This window comes from Octodon degus, unplaced genomic scaffold, assembly GCF_000260255.1.
Source record: "Octodon degus isolate 3935 unplaced genomic scaffold, OctDeg1.0 scaffold00029, whole genome shotgun sequence".
Classification (NCBI taxonomy): Eukaryota; Metazoa; Chordata; class Mammalia; order Rodentia; family Octodontidae; genus Octodon; species Octodon degus.
In genome coordinates this window covers 13,471,155-13,497,102 of record NW_004524605.1, presented here as the reverse complement: position 1 = coordinate 13,497,102, position 25,948 = coordinate 13,471,155, and the positions used below count along the sequence as shown (strand labels likewise).

Here is a 25,948-nt window from a genome sequence, read left to right as displayed (position 1 = left end):
AGAATTTCACAATGGTTGTTGTACTGCATAATGTTATCTTCAAATTAATTGTTTAGGTTACCAGATATAAACCTGCAAAACTGGGGGGAAAGGGAAAAGTTATAAGAAATTAAAAAGAAGAATTGTTTTTAATTTAAGCATTAACTGCTCTTTTCTGCAGACCTACGGAAATCGGCAGTAGTTATCCACACTATCCTGCGTATATCCATGAGCATGTCACTTCCCTTCTTTCCTTTATCCTTTTCCTCACCCATTTTTCCTTCCCACTGAACAGATTCTTTCCCTTTCACAGTATCTACTGTGCCTTTCAGATTTTATTTACTCTTTGGGGTAAAAGAAAGCACCAGCAGAGTAAAAAGAAAACCCACAAATTGGGGGGAAAAAGTATAGCCCAGCATTCCTCAGACGAAGGATTTCTATCTGGAACACATAAAGAATTAAAAAATTTCAGGCCTCCAAAATTCAAGGGCCCGCTCCAAAAATGGGCATCTCCGTGGCCTGTACGTGTCTCTTGCCATCAGCCTGCCTCAGCCTCCCTTATTCTGCTTAAATCCTACCTAAGGTATTATCACTTCAGAATTTTACCTATTTTGTCTATCAGTGAAATGTTGCTGATTCGTACTTTCTTTGTTGTGTCATAAACACAGCGTGGGAGAGTCCAGTCCGAAACTTCCCTTCCGGACGCCTGTGCCAGTAGTTCTCTAACGGGGGCAGTGGGGATGCCTTTTCCAACCTGAGGAGGATCATTTCTAATTGTAATAGATGCTGTCCACATGCTCTCCACAGAAGCTTTTTTCTGAGTGTAGAAACACGCAATGTGTGCATGCTTACACACACACACACACACACACACACACACACACATACACACCCCGCTCCTGGTGAAGTGGGGCCTTATGGTGTATACTTTCTTCCCCCATCTGATTGTGATCAGTAAGCTGCCAGGAATGTTTGCTTTAGAGCAAGCTCCTCTGGCCTTCACGTGAGGTCCCCTGCTTTCCCTACAGGACTTCTCCAGGCCTCGGCCACCGCAGAAGGCACTACCAGCGAACCCTGTGCCCGGCCGGAGGATCCTCCCCAGGCCGGATGCGCTGCAGACCCAGCCTCTGGTCGCACCTGCCCGGAAGGTGAGCCCAGGAAAATCCAGAGCAGTGCCCCAGTTGGTGCTTCTTGTCGGGACAAGTGCCACAAACAAAAGCTTGGCAATGTTTGATACCTTCTCGATTGTCCCTTAAGTTAGTAATAGGGTGTGTAGGCTTCTTGTGGAAGGTGCCCCTTACGCTGCTTTAAACTCACACCTGACCCTCACAGCTGAGACCCAAGCAAGTCCCTCTCTAGCATCTCCATTTCTTTGTCTGTAAAATGCATGCAACAAGCAGCGGTAGCCTGGATCTCATAGTGGCCACAAAGATCAGATCCCCACCTGGGCTGCAGCAGGTCTGCGGGGCTGCTGCCCTTCCCTGTGGCTGGGGTGTCCCTAGCTTCCCAGGCCTGGGAGTGGGATCAGGAAGGGATGCGATGAAGAAGTGCCCCGAAGGCCTCTAGAAGATGCAAGGAGGTGAAGCGTCCGCTCGAGGGGGACTATACTTCTCGGCAAAGTTGTGGTCCCAGGGGACAGCCACCTCTACAGATCTCTGCCGGACCAGGAAGCCACTCTCCGGGCCCGCCTCTGTCTGCCCTTCCCAGCTGGCAAATGCGAGAGGACAGTTCTCACTGGCCCCAGACCATGGTGTCAGGCTGTTGTCTTTTTCCCTCCTCTCTCTCTCCAGTTTCCTAACTACAGGTCGCAGAGGACTGGGATGATGACTAGCTCCAGAATCTAGACCCATCTGGAGCTTTCTCACGCCTCGACGACTCTGGATGCCCCAAGGATTTGTGATCACCATGGGAACCAGAAGAAGCACCTCCGGCTGCCTCTGAGCTTCTCCTGGCCTTTTCCTGGAAACACCAAATCCCCACCATTCCCTTCTTGATTCAGTGCCTCTGCACGCTCCTCGGAGGCCCAGAGGGACAGTTACCTGATGGCTCTGAAGTGTTGGTCTGTGCAATATACAGCCCGGCAGGGAGGGAGCACACAGAAGGGGCCAAGCGGCAGCTGCTCCACCCACCCTCCCTGCCTAAGGTATGATGAGATGGCCAAGACCATCACAGCTGGAAAACCAATGGGAGAAGCCCTGCGCAAGCCCTCAGCCAGGGCCAAGCTTGGAGAAGCTGTCCGTGCAGGCCCTGTGGTGCAGGCACACAGGGGAGATCCTGTTGCTTCTGTCTCCCTCTGAGGCCCCTGCTGGACTGAAGCCGGGCCTTACCTTGCCCTTTTAGCTTTTAGGGATTAAGGAAGGGTCAAGCTGGCCATCGTGGTGGCCCTACCCAGGGTTTGGCTGGCGTGGCTGCTCCAGACTCTAAGGCTGCATGTGCCAACCCAAGCCCCATCCCGCACCCCCTAGGACCCAACAGCCCCCATTCATGGGTCACTCTGACTCAGACAGGTACTATCTGTAGGCAGCGTAGACAGCAGGGGAGCACCAAGCCCGGACCTCCTCTGAGCCATCACGCCAAAGGTAAAGACTCTCGGTGATTCTTGGTTTGCTCTTTGTGTTCTCGTCCTTCTTCCCCAGAGATTCCATTCCGCCCCACCCCCCAAGCCCACAGTAATGCATTGGTGCTTTGGTGAGTGGCCCCTCAACCGTCCTGCCTTTTTAGGGACCAGGTGCTTGTGACCTGCGAGTCAGGGTCCCACTTCATGGAGTGACAATTCAATTTGCTCCTCTGGATCCCAAGAATGTTGAGCAGAGTGGACTTAGAGCATGGCTGTGGGAGTTGAATCTTTGTGCTTGTTGTGTTCTGTGACCTCAGCAGGGTGAGAGCCTTCCTCCTTCTCCCTGACCCGCATCTCAGTGAGCTCCTCCAGGATTGGCAGCCCAGGCAATAAAGGGAACAGACATCCTTGGGAGCCCAGCTGTTTAAGAAAGTACACACCAGGGAGCCTGCTTGTTCCTCATGGCTTGCCCACTATTCAGAGTAGGACTGTTGTCCTCTGAGGAGAGAGGAGAGGTGTTTCTAACCAAGGAGCCATCAGAGACCTCTGTAGGTGGCAGCCATTAGAGCTATGGTGGCATAGCCTGGGCCAGGGACCCAGCCATTTGTTCCTAACAAGGTTACTGTTATCTGTGTCCTTTTGCTCCAGAGGGTCCTGTCCTTCCTGGAGCCCCGAGGGAGGGTATGTGGTATGCTGCTGGGTAGGATGAGTTTTACAAGGTAGCTGAGGATGATCTTAGACCAGCCCTACCCCAGAGGTGCTGGGTGGCTCTGCTCGAGTGGGCTGACCTAACACTCCTTTGCAGCTCTTCCAGGGCCCTTCCCACCCCTCACAGGAGCAGTTGTTTGCTCTTGAGAACCTCAATACGGAAGAAGGCTGAGCTTCTGACCCCCAACCCCAGGGCCTCCTTATGTGTAGCTCTCTGCGCGTCCCACATGCTGAGCTGAGGTTCTTGGGTTTGTAGACCATGGGATTTATGGGACATGTGTCTGAGGGAAAATGTGGGGTGGGTTTAGAAAGATCTCAGGAAAATGGGTTTCTTCTCTCAGGGTGGTAGCGATGTTGGGGTCCTGCCTCCCTGGCACAGACCCCCGTGACCCCACGCAATCCCCTCCTTCTCGCTGCCAGGAGATAACCTTTCCTTTAAGTCTATAGCAAATGCTCTGTGCCTCCATGGTGGGTCCCAGAAGGGATGTCCTCTGCCTCCCCTTCCCTTCAAACAAGGAAACTGTCCCTGATCCCAGCCCTGTCCCTCCTAGCAGTCCCTGTGGCCAGTGCAGCTTCCCTCCCTCACATCAGGAGCAGTGGCTCGGATGGGAAAGTACCCAGCTGTGGCGACTGCATGAGCCTTTTAAGCCTGAAATCCACTGTCCCCAGAACTGTAAGAGGAAGTGTCCTGCTTGCTGTTCTCTTGCTTTTTATTTCTTCGTTATTTGAATGCCACCTCCACCCCACGAAGTCATACTGTGAACTGGAAGATGGTAGAATTCTTTGCTTGTGACGGCAGCCAGCCCTAGTTACCATTTTACAGCTGGCTCTGCTGGGGGAGCTGGACGCTGTTCTTCTGCAGGCCAGGGAGGCCGCCAGGGAGGAAGTGAGGCCATTCTGCATCCCTCTTCTCCTTCTCTGCCAGTGGGCTGCTGTAAGATGTCAAATGCAGACACAAAGTATGGTGACGTCAAGGGACAGGGACTTTATTCCAGGGACTATTGCAAGAAGGGGAACAAGAATTCGTAAGGGAAAGGGGTGCAAGTGCGACAAGGAAGCCATGTAGACCCCTCTCTGACCCTGCATGCATCCTGGAGACCAGGGAGAGAAGGCCTTTTCTTTTATTGGAAGGAATTCATGCGGTTTCCAAGCTGGAGCTGTGTGCCCAGCCTTTCTGTGCAGGGAAAGGGGCTCTGTGTGAAAAGACGCTTTTGGCTCAGGCTGACCACAGCTCCTGTCTGCCTTCCAGTGGGAAGGAGGGAAGCTCGACTGAGGTCTGATCTGTTGAGTTATCTCAAGGAGAAGGATGTAAATCTTTTTAGACACCAATTGGGTCTTCCTGCCAGGTTTACAACACTGGAATGTTTTTTAGGGGCCTAAAGCCATCTCTGAAATGTAAACCTCAGGGAGAGAGAGCCCTGCCTGCCTCTGTGGGAGGTTTACCCCGGGCCCCTGGCTCTGTGCTGTAGCTGCTGGCTCGCCCCAGATGCCTCTCAGCCTCGTTGACTTTTATGGTGAAGGCGGTGCTCTCCAGAGTTTATGGTCTTGATATTTTCTGCATTACAACAGTCCCTCTCAGCGCAGTATCCCCTGACTGCTTGCAGTACTCCTTTCTTATACAGTCTCCCCTTCGGTCCAACCTAATGTGTTCTTATGTGACAGAAGATGTGGAAGACTTCTAAGAACTGAGAACCAGTTCTAAAATCAGTAATTGTGTTCAACGCATGCGTAACACCTCTGCTGTACACCTGAGCAGGCCAGAGCACGGCCGACTGGAAAGGTGTCCCGTCCCTAGAGAAGCTCACTAGGAGAGGCTCTGCAGACTCAGCGCCCTGCCCCCAGTCACCCCTAGCATCTTCTTGTGCCCCCTACTTTGTGTACGCATCTGAGATTCAGGGCAATGTGAATTTTCTTTTTATTTGAGAGATCATTTATGGATTGCCGATCCTCTTCTCTCCTGCCCATCTATTGTTTACAAATATTTGTACATCTATGCAAAATACTTGAATGGGCCATGGTGCCTTTTTTTTTCTTTGTTTGTATTTAATTAAAATTAATTGTTTGTTATTTGAAATGTTACTCCGTTTGGCAACTTCTTTCTGTGTGCTTGTTTTCCTATCCCACTGTTTGAGCCAGATATGATCCGAGACGTAAAATAACGAAGTTCTCAAAGGACCAGCCTTGGTGTGGAGCCACCAGGAAGCTCCATTTTCCTGTGGCCAGTAGAGGGGGCTGCTTGTTCTGCTGTCCAGACAGATGCTGGTCTAGTGTAATTGGGTCTTCTATCATTAGAGGCCTGAATGGTACTAAGATTTTCTCATCTGTCTTTTCTCCTGCCCCACTACTGTATCTAGAAGACAGCACCAACCCTCTGCTTGCTCATCTTCCTGCTAATGATGATTCAGGGGAGAGAGTCGCTCAAGCCCTCTGGGGCTCGCTGGGCAGGTGTAGCTAAGTGCAGACTACACACACACTCTGACTGGTTCCAGAGACCTGTATGGCAGCGAATGAAGCTTATGCCAGATCTACCTTGATTCTCACTGAATCCCTGCCTCATTCTGAGGTCCTTTAAGAGAGGGGTACCTGGAGCCATGAGCAGAAGCACCTCTTCCTGAGCACTACACATGTGAGATGTTGCCGCTTTTCTTGATGTGGATGCTATCATTTCATTGTCACAGAAGTCCCGGCACGGAGTCCTTGACACCTAATGGTACTTTTCTAGACTCTCATGGTACTAAATTTGCATGAGGACACTCACTGAAACACAAATGCTTTCAGCACTGATGTGCCCACCTAGGAAATCAGCTCCCACCGAGACCCCTCTGCCCAGCAGCCCCTGTGTCCGCACTGGTAGTACCTCTGCCACTTATGACATGCATGAGCATAGATAGTCTAGAATTCCGGGTCTCTTCTCCAGGGAGGTGCTGTTGCTAGAGGTAAGTCAACAGGTGGGGATATGGGACCACCACAGAGGGTGTACCCCAAGGGGGCTGAGAGGCCCAGCCTCATTTTCTCTCTCCCTTCCTGGGAAGGAGGTGACTCATTTTTCTTTGTCTGGTGTTCGCTCCCTGTAGGCACATAGTATTAGGGCCAGCTGATCATAAACTGGAATCTCCAACACTATAAGCCAAAATAAGTCCTCTCTATTTATACTCAGATTGTCCCAGTATTTGTTATGGTGATAGAACGCTAACATAAATACCTTCTCAAAAGGCCATAATCATCAAACACTTACTCAACAGCACTGAACTCAGAGACTGCAGCAAGTTTTCAAATGCACTGTTTAACAAGCCAGGGTTAAGCTAGGATGTGCCTTGGGTTAAAGGCTGGTCCCCAGCAGAGTGTGGTGGAACAGGCCTGCAATACCAGCCCCCCAGGAGGCCAGGAGGATAGCCAGGTTGAGCTCGAACTGTGCAACATAGTGACTCAGTAAGACCCTGTTTCAGTATAAATGAACAGTGAGCTGGGGATACAGCTCAGTGGGAAGGCTCTGGGCTCGGTCACCAGTACTGCAAAACAAAACAAGACTGGCCACCAAGCGCTGGGGAGATAGCTCACTGGTCTAAGTGCCTGCCTGGCAAGCATGAGGACCTGAGTTCAATCCCCAGTACTGCATGCTGTGCAGGACCCAGAACCGGGTGTGGTGGTGCATGCCTGTAATCCCAGCACTGGGGAGGCTGAGTAGGAGGATCACTATGAGTCTGAGCTGCATAGTGAGACCATATTAAAAAACAAAAACAACTAGTCCCCAAATAAGCTTGGACAAAAGAAGCCCGTTTAGAATGGAATCATTCCTTCATTAAAAATCAACAGATTTTGTTTGTTTGTTTGTTTGTTTTTTGAATGCTAACTGTGTTCCAGGTACCAAGGGCAAGCAGTAAATCAAGACAAGCTTTTGTGGAGTTTACATTCAGATGAAGAGACAGCATAGATCACAAAAAAATAAAGTAGTATGAGATTATGTATAGGAGTCAAATATAGTCTTTTGGAGAGACACACTATGCCTGGTGGTTGTAGACTGGGCTTGGACCAGATATCCATTTCATCTCCTCCTGGTTGTGTAACCCTGGCCAATTATTTAACCTGAGTCCCTTTCTGCATATGTAAATTAGGAATAAAAAATGGGAATCTGAGAAGTGTTAAAGTGACACCTACTATTCTTGGTGCCTGGCAAGGACTTGGAAGTTAACTAGGAGAAAGCTGCCTTCAGTGCTGTGTTCTAAAAACAAAACTGTCCCACTCTAAGTGACAGCACTGCTGCAGAAGATGCTGGAAAGATTTCCTTGGCCACTCAGCTTCCAGAGACTGAGGACTGGTTTCCCAGATCCAGAGGAACAAATTCAGTTGCTCCATGCTCATGGAATGTTGAGTCAACCAAACCTAGTTGGAAGCTTGCATTATTCATCCTGTAGGCCACACTCTCAGGGCTCTCGGTTTACTGCCCTTTTTGAGATCTGAGGCAGTGCACTGATACCAGCCATGGAGGGAAATCACATTCATTCAAAACAGCACCCGAGGCTGGAGGTGCAGGGAGTGGAATTGGGCCCACAGACTTTGGAACTCCCTAGTCAGCAGGGGAGGTGGGGACCGGACCGCACGGGGGCACGAGGTGTGAGCGCAGCATGCAGGCAGGGACTCTGCAAGGCTCTCTTCCCTTTCCAGTGGCCCTCATTTCCTTCATGGTCTTCAGCTAGAAAAGGGGAAGGGGTTACAATTACATCTCCCCAGCTGCTCTTGTTCTGTGGATGCCTCTGGTCACATTGAGGGAACAAAGACGACCCCCGCAGCAGGTGGTGCTGGGTCAGGCATGGGGTGCTGCTTCCATGTTGGCAGCTCCCTGGTGGAACTTGGGCTTCTGACCAATCTGGTCAACAGCCACAAGGCAGGTTATGCCAAGCCTGCACCCTACTCAGTCCCTGAGATTCATTGCTGTCCCACTGGCCAAGCCTCTAGGGCCAGGTGAAACTTTTCCCTGAGAGAGCAGGTGGCTTTCACAGTGAGAAGTCAGCTGGGGTATTGTTTCTATCTCCAACAGTAAATGGCAAAAGCATCAGGAGGTTTTGCATTGCTTGTGCACCCGTCAGCTCTGGACAAGGAGGCTACTAAACTGCTCTGGACTTCCGGGAGCCAACTCTATTGCATTACTGGGCTAAGGAACAGAGGTTTGGTCTCAGGAGGAGAATCGGTACAGAGAATTTCCCAATGACCAGTATCTCAGGGTACTTGGACTGTGCTACATTCACCAGGTCATACGCCATCCTCATCTCAACATGCAGATGGTGCAGAAGGAAGCAGTGGGAAGAGAGGTCCGGGTACCTGCTGGCCCCAGTGTAAAGTTAGTCACTGAGGCTGTTTCCAGAACATGCTGTGACCACCACGTATTGGGTAGAGAATTTTTTCTCCTCAGCACAGAAATGAGGTATAAATCAAAATCTCAATAAAACTCAGCTCCTGGGCCATGGTTGTGCTCAAACAGCCAAGTGGTTCTGAAGTTGACAGTTCAGACTGCACCATCAGGATCATCCTCTTGTGTGTGTATTCCCTGCTTTATGAAGGGACTGTGCTTCTGGGCTTCTTTTCTGGTGATGGGGTATTGGCAAGTTCTATATTGTCCACAAGGATGTTCTTGTCTTCCAGTCTGATGACAGTGGGCTCTGGGGCGGGAGATGGGGTGGGGGTTTTGTGCATGTGGGGCAAGTTGGTCTTGCTGATATCCAAGTCTTTGAAAGCATGAAGCATGAACACAGCCAACATGATGGTGACAAAGCCAGACAGGGTGCCTACAATGTCCACCGCGGTCATGTTGTGCCACTCCTTGAATAAGACGATGGAGTTGGCAACCACCATTGTGGTAAAGAACACATAGTAGATAGGGAACACAACAGAAGTATTAAAAATGTCCAGTGCCTTATTGAGGAAGTTGACCTGAGTGCTGAGGCTAAGTGCCAGGGTGAGGGACAGGACATAGGGCAGGGGGTGCCGCACAACCGGCAACCCCTGAAAGAAGTTCCTAATGGTGATGCCCAAGCCCTTGACAGCGATCACAGAGAAGGACCCAATCACAGAGCAGATGACAATGTAAATGAGGATGTTCCTTTGTCCGTAACGAGGGGCGACAATGAAGATGAGAATGAGGCAGGACACCACCAAAAAGACAGCAAAGACGATGAACCCTGTGGGAAGGGAAGGAGGGACACAGATCATGCCACCTGGGAAGGGTGTGGTCAGCATCTAGAGCCCAGTACCACATGGAGGGGAAGCAGCTCTATTTTGGCGCAAACTCAGGTCCCGGCCCCAGCCTCACACCTTTAAATGACCTGAGTAAGTTACTGAACACTAAAGACCTCAGTTCCCTCATTTGTAAAAGAGGGGCCAACAGCACGAACTATGTAGGGCTGTTTTGTGAGGCTCATGAGAGAAAGCCTTGAGGACAGATCCTGGAACAGGCTGAGGAAAGGAGGTGTTTCTGTGCCTCAGGCAGGAGGCCCCTGAAGTAGCCTGCTAAGGCAGCAGCCTCTGACTTCCGTTCTTTAGCTTGCTTTGTCCTCCAGGGGAAGCATAGGTGATGGTCGGAACCAGCCAGGCTTTCAGCAGGGACCCAGAGTTTCCTTCTCCCCATGCTGCACGAAGCCTACCTGTGTCTTTCATCTTGGAAGCCAGCTCTGTGACAGTGGTGACCTCTTCTTCTTTAGGGGCATGTACCACCATCACTGTGCTGCCGGCCACACAGATGGCGCAGCCCAACTTCCCGAGAAGATTGAGACTCTCCCCCAGGAAATAGGAGGACATCACGGCACTGTGTGGAGGACAGGAGAAAGCCGTCAGGACAGCTCTGCCTGGTGGCGTCTTGCCAGGCCATGGGGGCTGAGTGGGCACTCACAGAGAATAGAGGGGCAGACTTGCTACTCTTCCTGTGAAAGCTTCCTCCCTACCTCCCCCAGCATCTGAAACACAAACGTTTCTAGGAGAGTTAGTTACAGTGTATGCTTCCAATGGGCTTCTTTGACGCTGAAAGCATCCCCAACCTGAAGGGTTGGAGGAACCCCTCAAACTGTTCTCCTCTAACCTCTACCCCTGAACATTTTCCTTCTGGTATTTCTGGTAGATATCTTTCTTTGATAACAAGAATGCACCTTTTAGGAAGCCAAATGAGCCTATTGTAAGCTCACTTGAATTCTCTTTCTGTTCCATGTCTCTCTTCCTCTTGAGTCATTCAGAACAAACCTATTCTTCCCCTTGGACATGTCAATATTAACAACCTCTAAGACAGCTATAGCTGCTATGCCTGGGGTGCATGTTCCCTACTCCCAAAACTGCACATATGATCTCACTAACCTCTTTCAGCTCTCTGTGAAGTAGAATTCAGTGTTCCTATTTTATAGATGTGAAAACTGAGTCTCACAGAAATTGAAGTGACAAGGTTGTGAGAGTAGCAAGCATTGGAAGCCAGGTTTGGGCTCAAGTTCAGTTTCAGTATAAAGCCAACGCCTTTCCCATTACCCATAACGAAACAACCCTTGTGACCTCCCAAAATTATCACATGGTAGGCACACGACCCCCAGCGCCTTGGTGCTCTTTGGTGATCTCTGCCCTTCTTGCACCCTCTAGATGAACCCATAAAGGTGAAGGAAGGAAGGAAAGAGAACAGGCAGGCTGGGCATGACCCCTGGGGCACCCTTCTTTTTCTTCACAAAGGTGGAACTAGTTTAGGGTACAATCTGTTGGCTGACCTTGAACCCAGGTGGCCTCAAAAAACTCCTGGTGTAAGGCACTGTGATAGGGACACCAAGATCTCAACTCTCTTCTCTATCTCCTGTCTTCCTTTCAAAATGCTACAAATGTTTTACCCTGGTGCCTGTTTAAGAGGCTCTGATGGCATTTTCACAGGCAGGGATCACACAGTGGTGGATCCCGGGCCTCTCCCAACTATCTGCAACAGGGAATTTGCACACTTATCAGATAAGCAACCCTGACTTCACAGCTGCATCAGCGTGAAATCAGCTAGGCCAGTTGTACAGCGTGAGTCATGCTTCTACTTGTGTTCCATGTAAATATTGCAAAGCTGTCAAGATAGCAAATAAACTGAGGGAGTGATGAATGTGCGGGTGTGGTTGGCTGGGATTCACCAGAGTGCCAAGGTTAGCTCCAAAACCAGATCTCCCTATGCATGGGGCTCTAGGACCCCACAGAGGAGCTGGCTCTAAGTGTTTAGCTCAGGAGGGCTGAGGGCAACAAAGGCACCCACATTTAGTTAACTAACCGCAGTGCTTGAGACGGCACATGGCACCTCGTGTGTGCTAGGCCAGCGCTGTGCCACTGGGCTGCCAGCCCTGGAATCAGTTATTCTAAAAACTATTAATTGGAGTCGAGTGTGGAGGTGCATGCCTATTGTCCTAGACCTTGGGAGACTGAGGCAGGAAGATCACTGTGAGTTCAAGGCCAGCCTGGGTTATAAAATGAGTTTCACTATGCAAGTTAACTGTACAGTGAAATCTAGTCCCAAAAAGAAAGAAAGAAAGAAGAAAAGAAAGAAAGAAAGAATATTAATCATTAGTTGAGCACTTCTTGGAGAGCCCGTGGGGACAGTGATAAGCACCTGGGCTCTGGTATCAGACTACGTGGCCTGGCCACTTGGAACCTACATGCCGTGGCCAAGTTGTTTAAGCTGTCCTGGCCTCAGGTCAGTGTGCTGTGAGGTTACTGAGCCTGCCCACAGGGCACGTTTAGTTTCAGCACACAGTAGGCCCTCGGCCACGGTTATGCGTGGGTGCTGGCTCTGTCCTAAACACCTTCTGTGCACTAGCCCATTCAGTCCATGAAACAGCAACCTGAGTCAGGTATTAGCAGATCTCCATTTTGCAGACAGAGAACCTGAGGGCTGGAGTGGTTAAGTGGCTTGCCCTTGATATCATAACTACTACTAAACATCCAGGTAAGAAATAGAACTCCACTGTGAATCTGGGCTCATGCTTTTAATTTGCATGCTTCTCCTATTGAGACCCCAAAATATTCTCATGAGACATGCAGCCCAGTGGCAGCAGGAGCCCTTTCAGTTCGTTCAGTCTTGGCCTGCCCCTCTGTGACCTACTTATCAGCAGGATACTAGATCCAGTGTCACAAATAGTCTAAGGATTTAGAGCTTTGAACAGCCGAGTACCTCTTCCTAGGGGCTGGCATCGATCTTGGTGCCTAACGCCACATGGCAGTTAACCCCACTTGAGTATTCCAGGCCTCAACAAACTGAAAAGAGAAAAGAGCCAGAGATGGTGAGAGAGGGGACGAGAACCTTATGAGGATGCTCAGTGCTCCCAGGGGCGTGACGACTGTCGCAGGTGTAAACGCATAGGCTCCGAAGTTGGCAACTTCTCCAGCAGACACTAGAAAGTAAAGGAAGAAAAATGGCTGCCGCAACTCCTGCCCCGCAGCATCTCCACTCCAGGGGAATCTGGGCAGAGGCTGCTTCAGTCAGTGTTCCACCATCCCAGAATCCCAGACTGGTATTCCCTAAAATACTGATCCCTGGCTCCCTCCCGGGACCATCTGATCAGAAGGCCAGCCCCAGGGTATCCTGACCCAATCCTCCCATTTTAAAGAGGTAAGCGTAAGTCGCATGACATTGACTTCTGCTTCTCTTTGCTGGAAAATAATAGCAGTCCTTGGAAGGAGATGATCACTGAGACAGCTCTACCGAGGGCAAGGGTCAACCCTGGCGTCGGGGCTATCAGGGGAAAGTTTTCACCTAAGAGTGTGGCCAGCCAGCAAGGGGAAGGGGAGAGTAGAAGAAACATGTGAGTGTGCAAATCTAAGAAAAGTGTAAGTGGCAGATGAGCTGTCAAAGTGGGCCAACCAATCAACTCTCCTGGGCCCTGACTGCCTTCGGGTTCCAGAATCTACCATGTAGAAGTCCGTGGGTCCCCCCTGCCGAGAGGCAATGATGTCATTGCCCTATATTTCAGAGTGTTATAAAAACACTCCTATGTCACTGTCAGCTCTGCACAACCTCCTTTTGGGTAGGTGTTCCATGGATGAAGACCACCTTAGGGCTGAGCATGTGATCTGAGATAAGAACATGGTGTCAAGGTTGCCAAGTTTTTTTTCCTTAGGAATCTGGTCTTGGACCTACACTTCCTATATTAGAAAGAGAAATGCTTCACCCTCTTCTCCCTTCATCTCCATCCCTGCCAGGGACAGCCCACTGTAATTCATGGCAAAAGAACCTACTTACTGGTGAGAAATCCAGCCCACCACATCGTGTCCTTCAGGTAGCCGAAGCCTCCTTCCACTGTGGGGTGGAATTGACAGAGCGTTAGAATGGGGCCACTCTTCCTCGGGCTCCTTTCCTAATTGCTTCACTTCTGGACCTCTAAGTGTTCCCTGAGACTTGGCTCTTGGCCCTCTCCCCGGTAGGTTTGAGTCTAATCTCTGTTCGATGCCCCACTTTCCTACCTTGGCTTGGACTTTTCTCCTGAGCCCAGAGGTAAATCTCACCACTTACTTGATATCTCTTGAATATCTCAGAAATCTTGAAATCTGCCCTAAATGGAACCCTTGATCTTGAATGGACCTGCCGAATGGAGCTCAGCATGGCACCTCCATGTACTTAGTTGCTACAGCCAGAAACAAGGCAATTGCTCTTGACCCTTTTCTCTCCCTGTTCTTCTACAAACAGTCCATCCTGCGTGTGCTGTCTCCAAAGGGCATCGCATACCTGTCCACACCTTTGGATTCACCTACTCAAATGCCCTGTCTTCTGGCGTCCAGGCTGAGGCAATGGCTTCATGAGCGGTTATTCTGGTTCTGGTCTTGTCCCTCTAATAATTCCTTCTTTTCATGGGAGCCAGTTGTCTTTTAAAAATGTAAATTGTATGTTGCCACCCCCCAGGTTATTGCTGGCCAAAGGCCTCTGATTGCTCTGAAGACCAGAATCCTTCGCAAATCCATGCACAGCTGTGGCCTTCCTCACCTCTCCAAAGCTCTTCCTGCCACCTTTGCCTTTCTTTTAGTTCTTCAGAAACAAGAAGATCTCTTGTGCCTCTGGGCCTCTGTACATGCTCTCCCTCATACCCAGAATGTTCTTCCTTCTAAGGTTTGCCCAAATGCACCCACATTCTACGGGTCTGGTTAGGATGCTGCTTCCCCAAGAGGCTCTGACCACATATTATTTTCCTCCTCTCCCATAACCCCAGCCTGTCTCTTTCACAGCAATTATCATTTATAATTTCAGTTATTGGCATTTCTTGCACTACAGTGGGAATGCCACAAAGTCAGGGATCGTGTCTGTTTTGTAGAGAACCTAGAACACACTCGGTACTGACTGATATTAGTGATAATGATGAGGGGTGGGCTGGAGATAGTTCTGTGAAAGTCAAAACAGCAGATGCTGCTTTTTGTGAATGCTTTTTAGAAGACCTTTCACTTGCACCAGATTCCTAATGGCCTGAGTGACCCCTAAAAGGTTAAGAACTCTGACAATATTTTACACTGAGAGTTGAAATCACAGAAGTTACTGTAATGATAGATTGGAGGTAAAGATGGGTTCTGGCAGGAAGTCTTTGTAAGCGGTCAGTGACAGATCTGCTCCCCCCCCCCCGCCCCCCGAGCAGCAGCAGACACACGGTGACAGGCCTCAGGCCTCTTCATTTGCTCACAAGTGAAGCACAGATCTGCGATGACCGCTGCTGCCAATGCCCTCCCTCGCCTCCAGTGGTCACGGCCCCGGTGCAAGAGGGCTCTGCCAGCCTCTGCTCGAGTGACACCCTGCACATCCAGTGCTTGCTCCATGCCAAGCACCTTTCTAGACAGGTTAAGACTGAGCATCCTTGATCCAAAATGCTGCAAAACCCAAACCTTCTGAGTGCCGACCTGACACTGGTTGCTGGTTCCATACCCTGGCATTTCATTCATGACCAAAATCATTAAACACGTGACAGAAAAGTACCTCTTGGCTATATGTGTAACTGTATAGAAAACACCGTGGATTTGATGTTTAGAATTGGGTCCCATCCCGTAAAATGTCTGTCTGTCTGTCTCTGTCTCTGTCTCTCTGTTTCTCTCTCTCTCTCTCTCTCTCTCTCTCTCTCTCTCTCTCTCTCTCTCTTTCTCTCTCTTCCAAAATCTGAAAAGGTCTGAAATCTTAAGCACGTCTGCTCCTGGGCATTCTAGACATTCAATCTGTACGTGTCTCCTATAACTCTTAAGGTTCCTATTGTTTTTATTCCTGTTTTATAGATGAGCAAATTGAGACATGAGGGGAAAAAAACAAAACAAAACACTTTTCTAGTGTGGCTTCTGCCAGCAGGAGTCGAGATGCTGGAGTCAAAGCCTTCCAGCTCTTTCTGTGCTGTGCTGTCCCACAGAGACACTTGATGCACACGTCCAAACTTGCATGCACCCTCATCCCAAAACCTGTTCCTCTCAGCATTCTCCACCTCAGGAGGCAGCATCATTCCCTCCCTCACTGCTCAAGTCAGAAGCCTGAGTCAGCCCTAACTCCTTTCCACCCTCCCCTCATAGCCAGTCTCCATCAGAGTGAGGACGTCCCACCTCTCATGGCCATCTTTGGAATCCACCGCTTGCCGCAGTGCCATCCCATCCTCTGGCTCACCTACTGCGTTCCCCACACATCAATGCTGTGCCTCCTCCAGTCTTCACACAGGACCCAGGGAATCTCTCAGACCCTAAGTCAGACTGTGTCCTTTCTCGGCCTAAAGACACTCCCTTGCTTGACACTTCATGCCAGCTCCACAGTGTGCTGAGAAGACCGTGCAGAGCTGGCCGTCCCTGTACCTTGCCCCACCCTGGGCTCCAGCCAAGCCGATCCGCATTCACTTTCCACCATCACACACGTCCTCTTCCCTGTGAGCCTTTGCACATGCTGCTCCTATGCCTGGAGAACAACCCTGGACCTCGCCCTCTCCTCTGTGTTATCTCCCCCTTGACCAGGTGCTCTGTGAGGACCACACTGCCTCTATCTAGCATCATACGTGGCCCACTGCTGGCACAAGATAAAGGACAGTTCCATGAACAAATTCTTTTACACCTGAACAAGAACTGCTTCATACATGCATACCCTATTTTCTAGACAAGTGAGTCCCTGTGGACCGAGTAACCAATGGAGCCTGCAAAGAAGCTCAAATGGACAAGAACGAGCAGGCTCCGGAGGGCCTGGGGCTGCTGTGGCAGACGCATCTGTGCTACCATGAGAAGTAAAACCAGAACTAACCCAGAAGGCTCTGGTTTTCAGACCTGAGGCTTTTCCCCATTTGTACCCCAGTACACATGTCATGAAGCTCTCAGGAAATCTGACTGTAGAGACGGTTTCGCTTTGGCAGGTGGGATTCTCAGCAAGGTGACAGAGTCTTTCGTGCCTTCCTGAGGCCATACACTGGACTGCATCCCGGGCCCCTCTGGGGGAAGTTGGGTCAGGCCCTGCCAACCCGTGCACTGCCTGCCCCTATGTTCCCCAGGGAGCCTACCAGCGCGAGTGGCCCCACTAGCCACAAGTCTAATGAGGCCTTTCTTCTTGAGGATGACGCTGCTGCCGATAAGAAAGCAGGACAGGAAGGCCAGGCCCAAGCCGATGTAGAAACCATAGTTCTTCCTGATTCTTTCCTTCCAGCTGTCCAAGGTGACATTCTTGGGCACCTCAGGGCTAAGGCCACTCACGATCTGACACAGGACTTCTTGGGAAGAGCAGTAGAGGCTGATCAGGGAACCTGGAAGAGGAACCATGGTGAGAGTCAAGCTGCGGATCTATGGATGCCTTGCAAATGTTGGCGCTGGCCACTCCTTCTGACCCCATGCTTCCATGACTGCAGTGGGCCCCAACCTAACAGTAATGTTAACATTCACTTGGACATCTCTGGCCAAGAGCTTCATTTGTACAAACTTGTCCTAGATTACAACCACCCGTCAAGGAAGTAGTGTCTCTAATCCTCAAATCCTGGCTGTGGGAAAGGCAGTAATGAGAGGTCAGGTACCTGCTTGAGGGAGCACACATTATCTGATTTCGGGGCTCCAGAATGTGGCACTGATGCCATATGCACCAGTGAGGGTCCCCACACACTCCAAGCCCCTGTCCTCTGCAGGAATTTGCTCTCAGCCCAGGGGCACATGGGCCCTGTTGTCTCATGGTCCCACCCAGAGATTTCCTTATGTCCACCTCCCTCAGCTTAAAGCAAATAGAAGGCTGGTCAGAGGCAGCCCTAGAGGGTGAGGCAGCCTTTGAGGGTGAGGCTAGACATTCCACAGCCCCACGTAGGCCTCGGGGTGGCTGAAGAGTGAGCCTCCACTTGTGGGAACTGACTATTCTCAGGTCTTGCTTCTGAGCCCTTTGGTGTTCGTGATCGCTGACTGGAACCTCCTTTGGGTCACAGAGAACAACCGGCTGCCCACTACCCCATGCAGACTTCATCCACAGCTTGCATTCTAAGTCCTGAGTCTGCCCTCATGGCCCACATCAAACCCACCTGGCCTCCCTTTCTGGCACCAACACCAGCTCCAGTAAGGATGAGCCCAGGCACCAGAGGCAGACCTTCGGCAAATAACTGAGCACAAAAAATAACCAAGCATCCTCCAGTGCTGCCACACACATGACTCTAGAGTTTTCCATGAGGATTCGTAACAACCACTCTATGAAACAGACTCAATGGTCCTTTCCAGGTCTTTAGCAGAAGAAACTGAATTCATGGGGCTGGTGAGATAGCTCAGTGGACTACAGTACCTGCTTAGGCAAATGCAAGGACTGTGGTTCGATCCCAGGCACCACATGCTGTGCCAGCCCCACCCCCAGGGCAGCCAGAGTCTGGGCATGGTGATGCATGCCTGTAATCCCAGTGCTGGGGAGGCTGAAAACAGGAGGATCACTATGAGTCAGAGCTGCATAGTGAGACCCTACAACAACCAAATACAGAAAGAAGAAAGAAAGAAAGAAAGAAAGAAAGAAGAAAGAAAGAAAGAAAGGAAGAAAGAAAGAAAGAAAGAAGAAACTCAATTCAGTAACCTTCCTAAAGCTGGATGGTGAATAAGTGGGGAAGCCAGAATTAGAGCCCAAGTCTTTAGATGCCACAGCCCCTTGCTCACAAGCACCATACTGTCCAATAAGCAGGCAGCAAGGGGACTAGAAGCACCATCTGGCCTCCTAAGAGGCCCATTAGAATATGAGTCTGTTACCAACATTAACAATCGTGAGCACATCCGTGAAAATTCACATTTGAAGCCATACTTCCAAAGCAGAAGGTCTATGTCCTCCCTGGGAGAGCCACTCTGTAAGGCAGCCAGGGACTGAAGCTACCAGGGGATGCTCCTTAGTCAGGACCTGTTCTCTGCAGCTCCCCTGAGGCACTTCAGTCATCTGTGTTATGGTTTGTCTTCTGTAGGCATTTGGATCTGTGACTGCAGGAGGCGGAAGGCACTCTAAAGCTGTGTGTCACCAAGGCCCAGGCTCCAGTGCCAAGCCTGTAGGCCTGGACCGAGACCTCTCAGACCAAGGCAGGGCCCAGAAGAGCCCCTGAGGCCCAGGCCAGCCTGCTCTGCTGCAGAGTGGCGTGTTGGTAGAACAGAGTAAGAGCAATATTGGCCTTTCTTCCATGCCATACAGTCACAGAGAAACAGCTGAAAGAGCCCTTAAAAACCAGTCAGCCAACTGGGGCGTGGTGGTGCATGGCTGTAATCATAGTGCTTGGGAGGCTGAGGCAGGAGGACTGATGTGTGTTTATGGTCAGCCTGGGCTATAAGTGAGCTCAAGGCCAGCCTGAACTGCATAGCGAGACCCTGTCTCATAAAGACAAAAAAAAAAAAAAAAAAAAAAGCAGTCAGGCAGTCTAGCTCTCCTACTTTCAGCTGGAGAAATTGAGTCCCTGGGAAGGTAAAGGACCTGCCTGAGTCACAGAAACACCGAGTGGTAGATGCGGGTCTGGAACCCACGCGGCGCATCCAGGTAGCTTTTGCATGGAAGACCCATCTTCCCGACAGCTGTGTCACAATCGAGGGAAGATGAGACGAGATGCTGTCACCCATGTCCCTAACCAGACTGGTTCTGCATTGCTCACTCCCACTCCTCCAGCTCCCAGCTCCTTGCCCAAGTGCTGGATCCGGGGAGTCTCCCAGGGCCTGCGGGACGCTGGGCCAGGCAAGGCCAGGCTTCTTCCCACACCCCTCCCTTGCTCCCTGAAGGCACCTCGCTAGCAGATGAAGCCAGAGGCCTCACTGTGAGGCTCTTTGGGAGGCTGGCACAGCCGTGAGTCCAGCACCCTCCACTGTGCCACATCTCTCATGACAGGGGTCTGGGCAGAAGCCTCCTGCCTCCCTCCCAGGATATTCTCAGGCCCAGGATATAACACAGGGATAGAGGGCAGGCTGAAGATGGCTCAGGAAACCCAGTCACCCAGCACCAAGCAGCCAGCTCGGGGTACTTCCCTGGAGAAGCAAGAGAAAGCACCATAGCCCACAGGTTGTCATTCAACCAAGGCCAGGGGGGGAAGGGAGACTTGAAAAACTCAGCTAAGCACGGCAGTGCAGACTGTGCTAGACCCCAAAGCCCCCAAGAATTGCCTGGAGCCAGCTACTCACCCCTCCAGGACCCTGGCTTCCTCATCTCTAGCATGGGATTAGTACAATCATGACTTCACCCACCTGTTAGAGTAGCTGCGTGACTTCGGGGAGGGGCTGCAGGTGAGACCCGCAGTTTGCTTTGTACTAAGAGCTCACCAAGCACCCCATGGTCTTTGCCCCTAGTTTGCAGTGCGTATGGGGGTTCTGCGATGGTGAATTCCTGTGTTCACCCCCATCCCCACTCCCAGCCTGGGTAACAGCCAGCCACACCTGGGCAGGTACTAAAATCATCAATGACTACTCCCTGGGCCTGGGTCCCCACTTCCCAGGCTGCCCCTTCTGGTCAGGGATGCCACCTACTCCCCATGTCCCTTTTCCCTCCTCTGTCTGTTCCCAAGTCCCCCAGCTGATCTTCTAGACCCGTCTGAGGACTGAGCCAGGGAGTAGGATGGGAAAGGGGGCAAGGGAGGAGGAAGGAAGGTACAGGCTGGAGCCCCAGGTCGGCACGCACCGTTCTCGCAGCTGGCGTTGCCGGCGCGCAGCTCCATGGGCCGCGGGCGCTGCACAGGTCGTGGGCGCCCGGCTCCTGGCTCCCGGCGGTGCCCCCGACTCGTCCCAGCGTGGCACGGGCGCCGGGGTCGGCCAGGGATGGGAAGGATGACGCGCCCAGAGGCAGAGTCCCGGGGGAGGAGCCAGCCGGTCTGGGGCACCTCTGGGTGCTGGGGACCCAGCGCTCCAGCCCCAAGAGGGGCGCATGCCTTCCTGGGGTGCGGGCGCTGTCCGGCCCGGAGGCCGAGTCACCGCCCGCCCGGTGCCAGGGGCGAGGCGAGGGGCGGTCCCCGGCCCGCCCTCCGGACACCAGCGCCCACGCCTCTATCACCTCTTGGTTAAAGCGTTCCGGGACTTCGAGGGAGGAAGGGAGCAGCCTCCCCGCCCAGGTGGCTGTGGCTATGCTGGGGCTGCAGGGGCGGAGGAGTCGGAGAACCTGACTGCTTTCCGCCCTCCTTCCCCGCTCCTCTGCCTTATTCACTGGCTCAACCCAGAGGTCCGATCTGTGCCTGGCACTAAGGCAGTCACAGCAGGGCAGCGGGTGCCCCAAAGTGTTCAGTACACATCCTGTGGAGTGAGTGACAGGAGATTGGGAAACTGAAAAAAATGCAGTCCTTGGAGACCAAAATGAGTCGGCTTGCTGGGTGCGGTGGCACCCACCTGTAATGCTAAGGGAAGGTGAGGCGGGAGGACTGCAGAGGTCAAGGCCAGCCTGGACCACCTCACCTGCTTCCGCGAAAATAAGGCCAAAAAAAAATCAGCCTTGAAAGCTAGAGATCAAACTCGCCCGCCGGGTTTGACGCAGCAGCCCTGCCCTACCTGTCCTACAGATCAGCCTATCAGCCACCCAACAAGAGAATAAGGATGCCGGGAAGGCAGGGCTACGCTGGGGGGCGGGGACCGGCGTGTTTGATCTCTAGTAAGGCTGGTTGTTTTCTGAGTGGCTTTTATTTTCAGGGAAACACGGTGAGTTCAAGGCCAGCCTGAACCACACAGCACAACCCAGTCTCAAAAAAATACATTGTTCCTTTTCCCCCAGGAGCTTTATTTTCTTTTTGTTGTTGTTTTGTTTCGTTTTTGTTTTTAAAGCAAAAGACGGAGACCCAGTTTACCAGCTTTTATAAGCCTAAGCTTAACATTACACATTTAAACAATTGTCAAAACTTTACTAAGTTGCCAGCATCCACGTACAACTAGAAAACGGCCTTAAATTTGTATTGAACTGGAAATGTATTACCATTAACGCACATCTTTCATTACTAAATATGGAGGGGAAAAATGGAAACTTTTTGTGGAAGACCCGTCCTGGCAATGTTGGCTTCAGAGCAGGCGGACGCTACTTGGCTCACGTTTCAAACACAATGGAAAGCAGATCCACGCTGGTGGTAGAGTACAGTCCTGTCCTAGCACTACTCAAGAGTCAACAAAACAAAACAAGGCTTACCTTGGATCACATTTAATAAGAAAGCAAAGTGCATACAGAGATTGCAACAATTTTAAAGACAAAAAAAATGGCCCTACTGTGTGGTAGGACCACACAATAAACTCAAAAGTCTATGACAGGGGCTGGGGAGATGGCTCAGTAGAATAAGCGCTTGCCTGGCAAGCACAAGAGCCTGAGTTCAAACCCCAGTTCTAAAAAAAAAAAAAGTCTATGACAAAGAGGGGCTCCAATGAGCTGTTTATAAATACTTTAGATTAGATACAGTTATACTGAAAGTTAAATTCATCCGAAATCTTAAAAAAAAAGTTCCTGTTAATCTTCAAATGCTGCTTTTTATAGTTAAACATTTCTGTTAAATGTGTGCATTGAATTACTTGTTATCCAAGCGCAGCTGCTCCTTACCATTTATTGTTAAGGACTTTAATTGTCCATCTTCTTAGGGGGTGGGGGAGTGGCTTAGTGGAATAAGCGCTTCCCTGACAAGTGCAAAGGCCAGAGTTCAATCCCTGGTTAAAAAAAAAAAAAAAAAAAAACTGTCCATCTTCTTCAACTTCTACTCTTTCTTGACCATTCTCCACAGTTCTCTTGTGGTGATTTTCTACCGTTAACGATTTTAGTAGAAGTTGATATAGATTTGAAGTTACCCATCCCACTGCTGCCAAACCATATGGATGAAAAAAAAAAGTGAGGCCCCCATGACCTAGGGACCCAAATGAAGGAAATCCTGAATCAAATGAAGAAAATCCACCTCCAAAGGATGGATATCCACTGAAGGTGGAGAAAAAAGAGCATGTACTACGACTTCTGCCTCCTTGGGGACCCCTTCAGTTCCCAAAAATGTCTTTAAATGCGTCTTCATTACCAAAGAAGTACAATGGAAATGCGTCCTTTCCACCAATAAATTCCCTGAAGGCATCTTCTGGGTTCTGGAATGTGAACCCAAACTCGAATGGACGGTCAAAGTGACGTCTCCTTCCTCCACCACCATTTAATCCTTCTTTGCCATATTTGTCATAGATATCCTTTTTTTTAGCATCTGATAACACCTCGTATGGCTCAACCATTGTTTGAGTTTTTGCTCAACTTCTTTATTCTCAGGATTTTTATCTGGGTGCCAGTGTAGTGCTAGTTTCCAGGGTGCTTTCTCGGTGTCCTCGGGAGAGGTGCACCTCTGCGCGCCTAGAACTTCATAGTAATCCACTGTGTTTGAACAGTGCTAGGACAAGTCTGAGGATGTGGACGATCGGTGGCAAAAAGGAGAAGGTATGTGGCTGGTTCCCTTTTGGCTCTGGGACGTTATGCTGGTGGTGGCTGCAGTGGTCCAAGGGCTTCAAACAGTAGTGGGAGAGACAGAAGAAGATCAACTATTCAGATATCAATTTTTTGTTTTCCTAATTTCTATTTAAAATGTGTCTATATAATACAAGCGTGTAAGTTATTTCTGTGTTAGATTTTATGTACACACACACTTGTGACGAAGTAGATTTGTTCCTTTAGATAAAAATTAAAAACAAGTTAGAGGGGGCCATCAAAACCCGTATGGAGTGCTCACTGTGGACCAGAGAGAGTTCTAAGTGCTGCAGGGCTCCAGGTCATGTAATCTTCATGGATGTGAGAGGTACAAACTGTTATTATTTGCAGAAAGGACAGGGAGGCAGGAGAGGAGGCAGGAGATGATCAAGTTGCTAGCGTCAGGCCCCAGCTGGGAAGCTGAAATTCAGAGTCAGGTTCACCCTGTCAGCAACCACGTGAGGCCACCTGGTGTTTTAGACTGAAACAAATCCCTGCTCCTGGGCTGCAAAGGTGGGCAGGGACTGAGAAAGCAGGGATTGTTTGTGGCCGTGATGGTCCCGTAGGAGGGAGCTTTCAGAGGGGGTTACCTGTGGAGCCTCCTCTTTGGGTGTTGTCACTTAAGCCTTTACTATCCCTGAGAGAGGGAGTGAGGTGGGGACTGAGCTTCCCAGGTGTGCAATCCTGTCCCCCACCTCATTGCCCTGTGCCATCCCAGTGGTGGTCTCCCAGCTGGGTCACAGACGACTGCATCTCCCAGCGTGTGACTTATTCTCCCTTTCGGTATCACTATAAAGAAATTATGTATTTTCCATAGGGATCAGTTTTCTTTTCTTCTTCTTTTTACCTTTCAGATTTTATTTATTTATTTATTTTGGTGGACCCAGGGATTGAACTCAAGTCCTTGTGCTTGTAGGGCAAGTGCTTATTCTACTGAGCCATCTCCCCAGCCCCTCAGATTTTATTTACTCTCTCAGATTCTTATGCCAGGGATCTGTTTGATTAACTGTCAAATAACAAGATGCCCTTCGGCCCCTTTCTGTGTGCTTGAACCCACAGGGTGTGAGGGCTGGGACTTGGGGCGGAGCTCAGGGGAGAAAGGGTGCTTGCAGGCATCACAAACAGAGCATGTCGAAGCCAGGGGTCTTCAGGTACCCTCAGACCTGGCCCTCATTTTGGAGGCAAACACCTTCGAGTCACTCTGAATTAAGACACAGGGTGGCAGGAACCTGGGTAGCTGCCCGTGATGGAAATGGTCTTCTGCTAAGGAAGACATGTGTAAGGGAGGATATGACAAGCGAATGGGCCTTTTCTCTTACCCAAGCATTTCGGAGCACAAATTCTCCTGGGGCTGTAATGCAGTGCCTGCTCTGGTGCTGGCTGCTGCACTGTACTCCATTGCTTTTGTTCCAAGAATACAGGATAAGAGACTTAGAGTCTTATTCCCCAGCAAGCCCAAGGGCCTGAGTTCAATCCCCGGTTCTGCCTCCCCACCCCAAAAAAAAAGAGAGAGAGAGACAGAGTCTTTCCCTAGGACTTGATTTTTTTGTGTTGTTTTTGTTTTTTCCCCAGCTTTGTTCAGGTATTATTGACAAAGAAAAATTGAATATATTGAAGGTCTGCAACATGATGATTTGGTACGTTGTGAGACATTTACCACAATTGAGCTAATTTACATATTTGCCTGCCCCACACAGTTACCTGTGCCTGGGGATGGAGGGGATGGAAGAGCTTGCTTGTGGCGATGACACACAGAACCTGGCGGCATCGCTTAGCATCCTGACCTTTGTAAGGGAAGGGGCTGCTTGGGATGGGGGTCCCAGAGCTGTGCCCCTATTCCTGAAAAATAGGTACACACATGTGTCCTTTATTTTCAACTGTTCCTGTGATTGGAGGAGCCATATGCTTCCAAGTCCTGGCCAGTGGTCATCCTGCAGTCCTGAGTATGCCTGTGCTTGGACACAGGGCTTTTGAGACTCAGGTGAATTGGCGGGTGTCAGGGCAGTGGTAGGAGGCCCTGAGGGTTAGACCTTCTCTGGGTTCCAAGCCCTCATCTGCTCAGGAGGGGGCTGGGCCCTCTGGGCTGCCTGCCTGGGGCCTTGCCGCAGGACTGCATAAAGGGCCCCATTGAATCCCAGTCTCCTCTGCTGTTGCCCTGACAAAGCCCTTTTCTCTCCAGCCACAATGGCCCTGTCAGGCAGGTAGCAGGGCTCACAGCATTGTCTCCCCAGAGAAGAACAACAGGGTTCACTGTCTGTTCCAGGCTGTCTCCCTGGGGAGGGCTGCTGGCTTTGGAAGGATCTGCCCAACCAGGGACAGATGGGCCCTGTCCTTAGCCAGCCAGGGGCTGGTGAACCAACCAACCAGACTTTGGGGCAGTTGTTTGGGGGCTGAAGTGGACAACACGTGTACCAAAGTCTCAGCTTCTAAAAATGTGACTTATCTAAGTTCATGTCTGTATGTTTTATGTTAAAAGCACAAGGTCCAAAAGATTGGCCACATGTCACGATGGAGCCCTGTAAGAGTGGCTTATAACACTAAACAGGTTCCATCAGCATTTTGCACCAGATCAGCCTCTGCTGGAGGGGTCTGCCCTGCCCCTGTAGGATGAGCAGTGTCCCTGGCCTGTACCCTGAAGGTTCCAGGAGCACGCCTACATTCCTTCCCGCTGCACACAGGTTTTGACAGCTAAAAACATCCTAGATGATTGCCAAAAGCAACCTGATCCAGGCCCACCCAGATTTCCAAGACTCCGTAAGAAAAAAAGAAAAAGTAAAATATCTCAATGATTTGTAAATATTGATGATATGTTAGGACGATAACATTTTGGCTATACCAGACCAAGTAAAATGTGTTATTAAATTAGTTCT

The 25,948-nt window shown here is 50.5% G+C and overlaps 2 protein-coding genes and 1 pseudogene across 2 annotated transcripts in view; 1 reads left to right on the top strand and 2 right to left on the bottom strand.

The window, feature by feature from the left end:
- Positions 1–6,685, top strand: part of Adam19 (ADAM metallopeptidase domain 19) — a 97,361-nt gene extending 90,676 nt beyond the window's left edge. The window contains exons 22-23 of the mRNA XM_023713135.1: positions 1,008–1,127; positions 1,770–6,685. Of these exons, the coding sequence (XP_023568903.1) occupies positions 1,008–1,127; positions 1,770–1,823 (174 nt within the window). The 3' untranslated portion in view covers positions 1,824–6,685. The remainder of the gene's footprint in view (positions 1–1,007; positions 1,128–1,769) is intronic.
- A 312-nt stretch (positions 6,686–6,997) lies between these two features.
- On the bottom strand, positions 6,998–20,562 carry Nipal4 (NIPA like domain containing 4). The gene is made up of 6 exons (XM_004629461.2): positions 20,307–20,562; positions 16,720–16,959; positions 13,470–13,526; positions 12,531–12,621; positions 9,880–10,040; positions 6,998–9,417 (listed from the first exon to the last, which is right to left on the bottom strand). Exons 1-6 carry the CDS (start codon positions 20,341–20,343, stop codon positions 8,792–8,794), a joined length of 1,212 nt encoding a protein of 403 aa, XP_004629518.1. The 5' UTR covers positions 20,344–20,562; the 3' UTR covers positions 6,998–8,791.
- Positions 20,563–22,158: 1,596 nt separating this feature from the next.
- Positions 22,159–24,846, bottom strand: LOC101586880 (annotated as a pseudogene).
- Between the last annotated feature and the right edge of the window lie 1,102 nt (positions 24,847–25,948).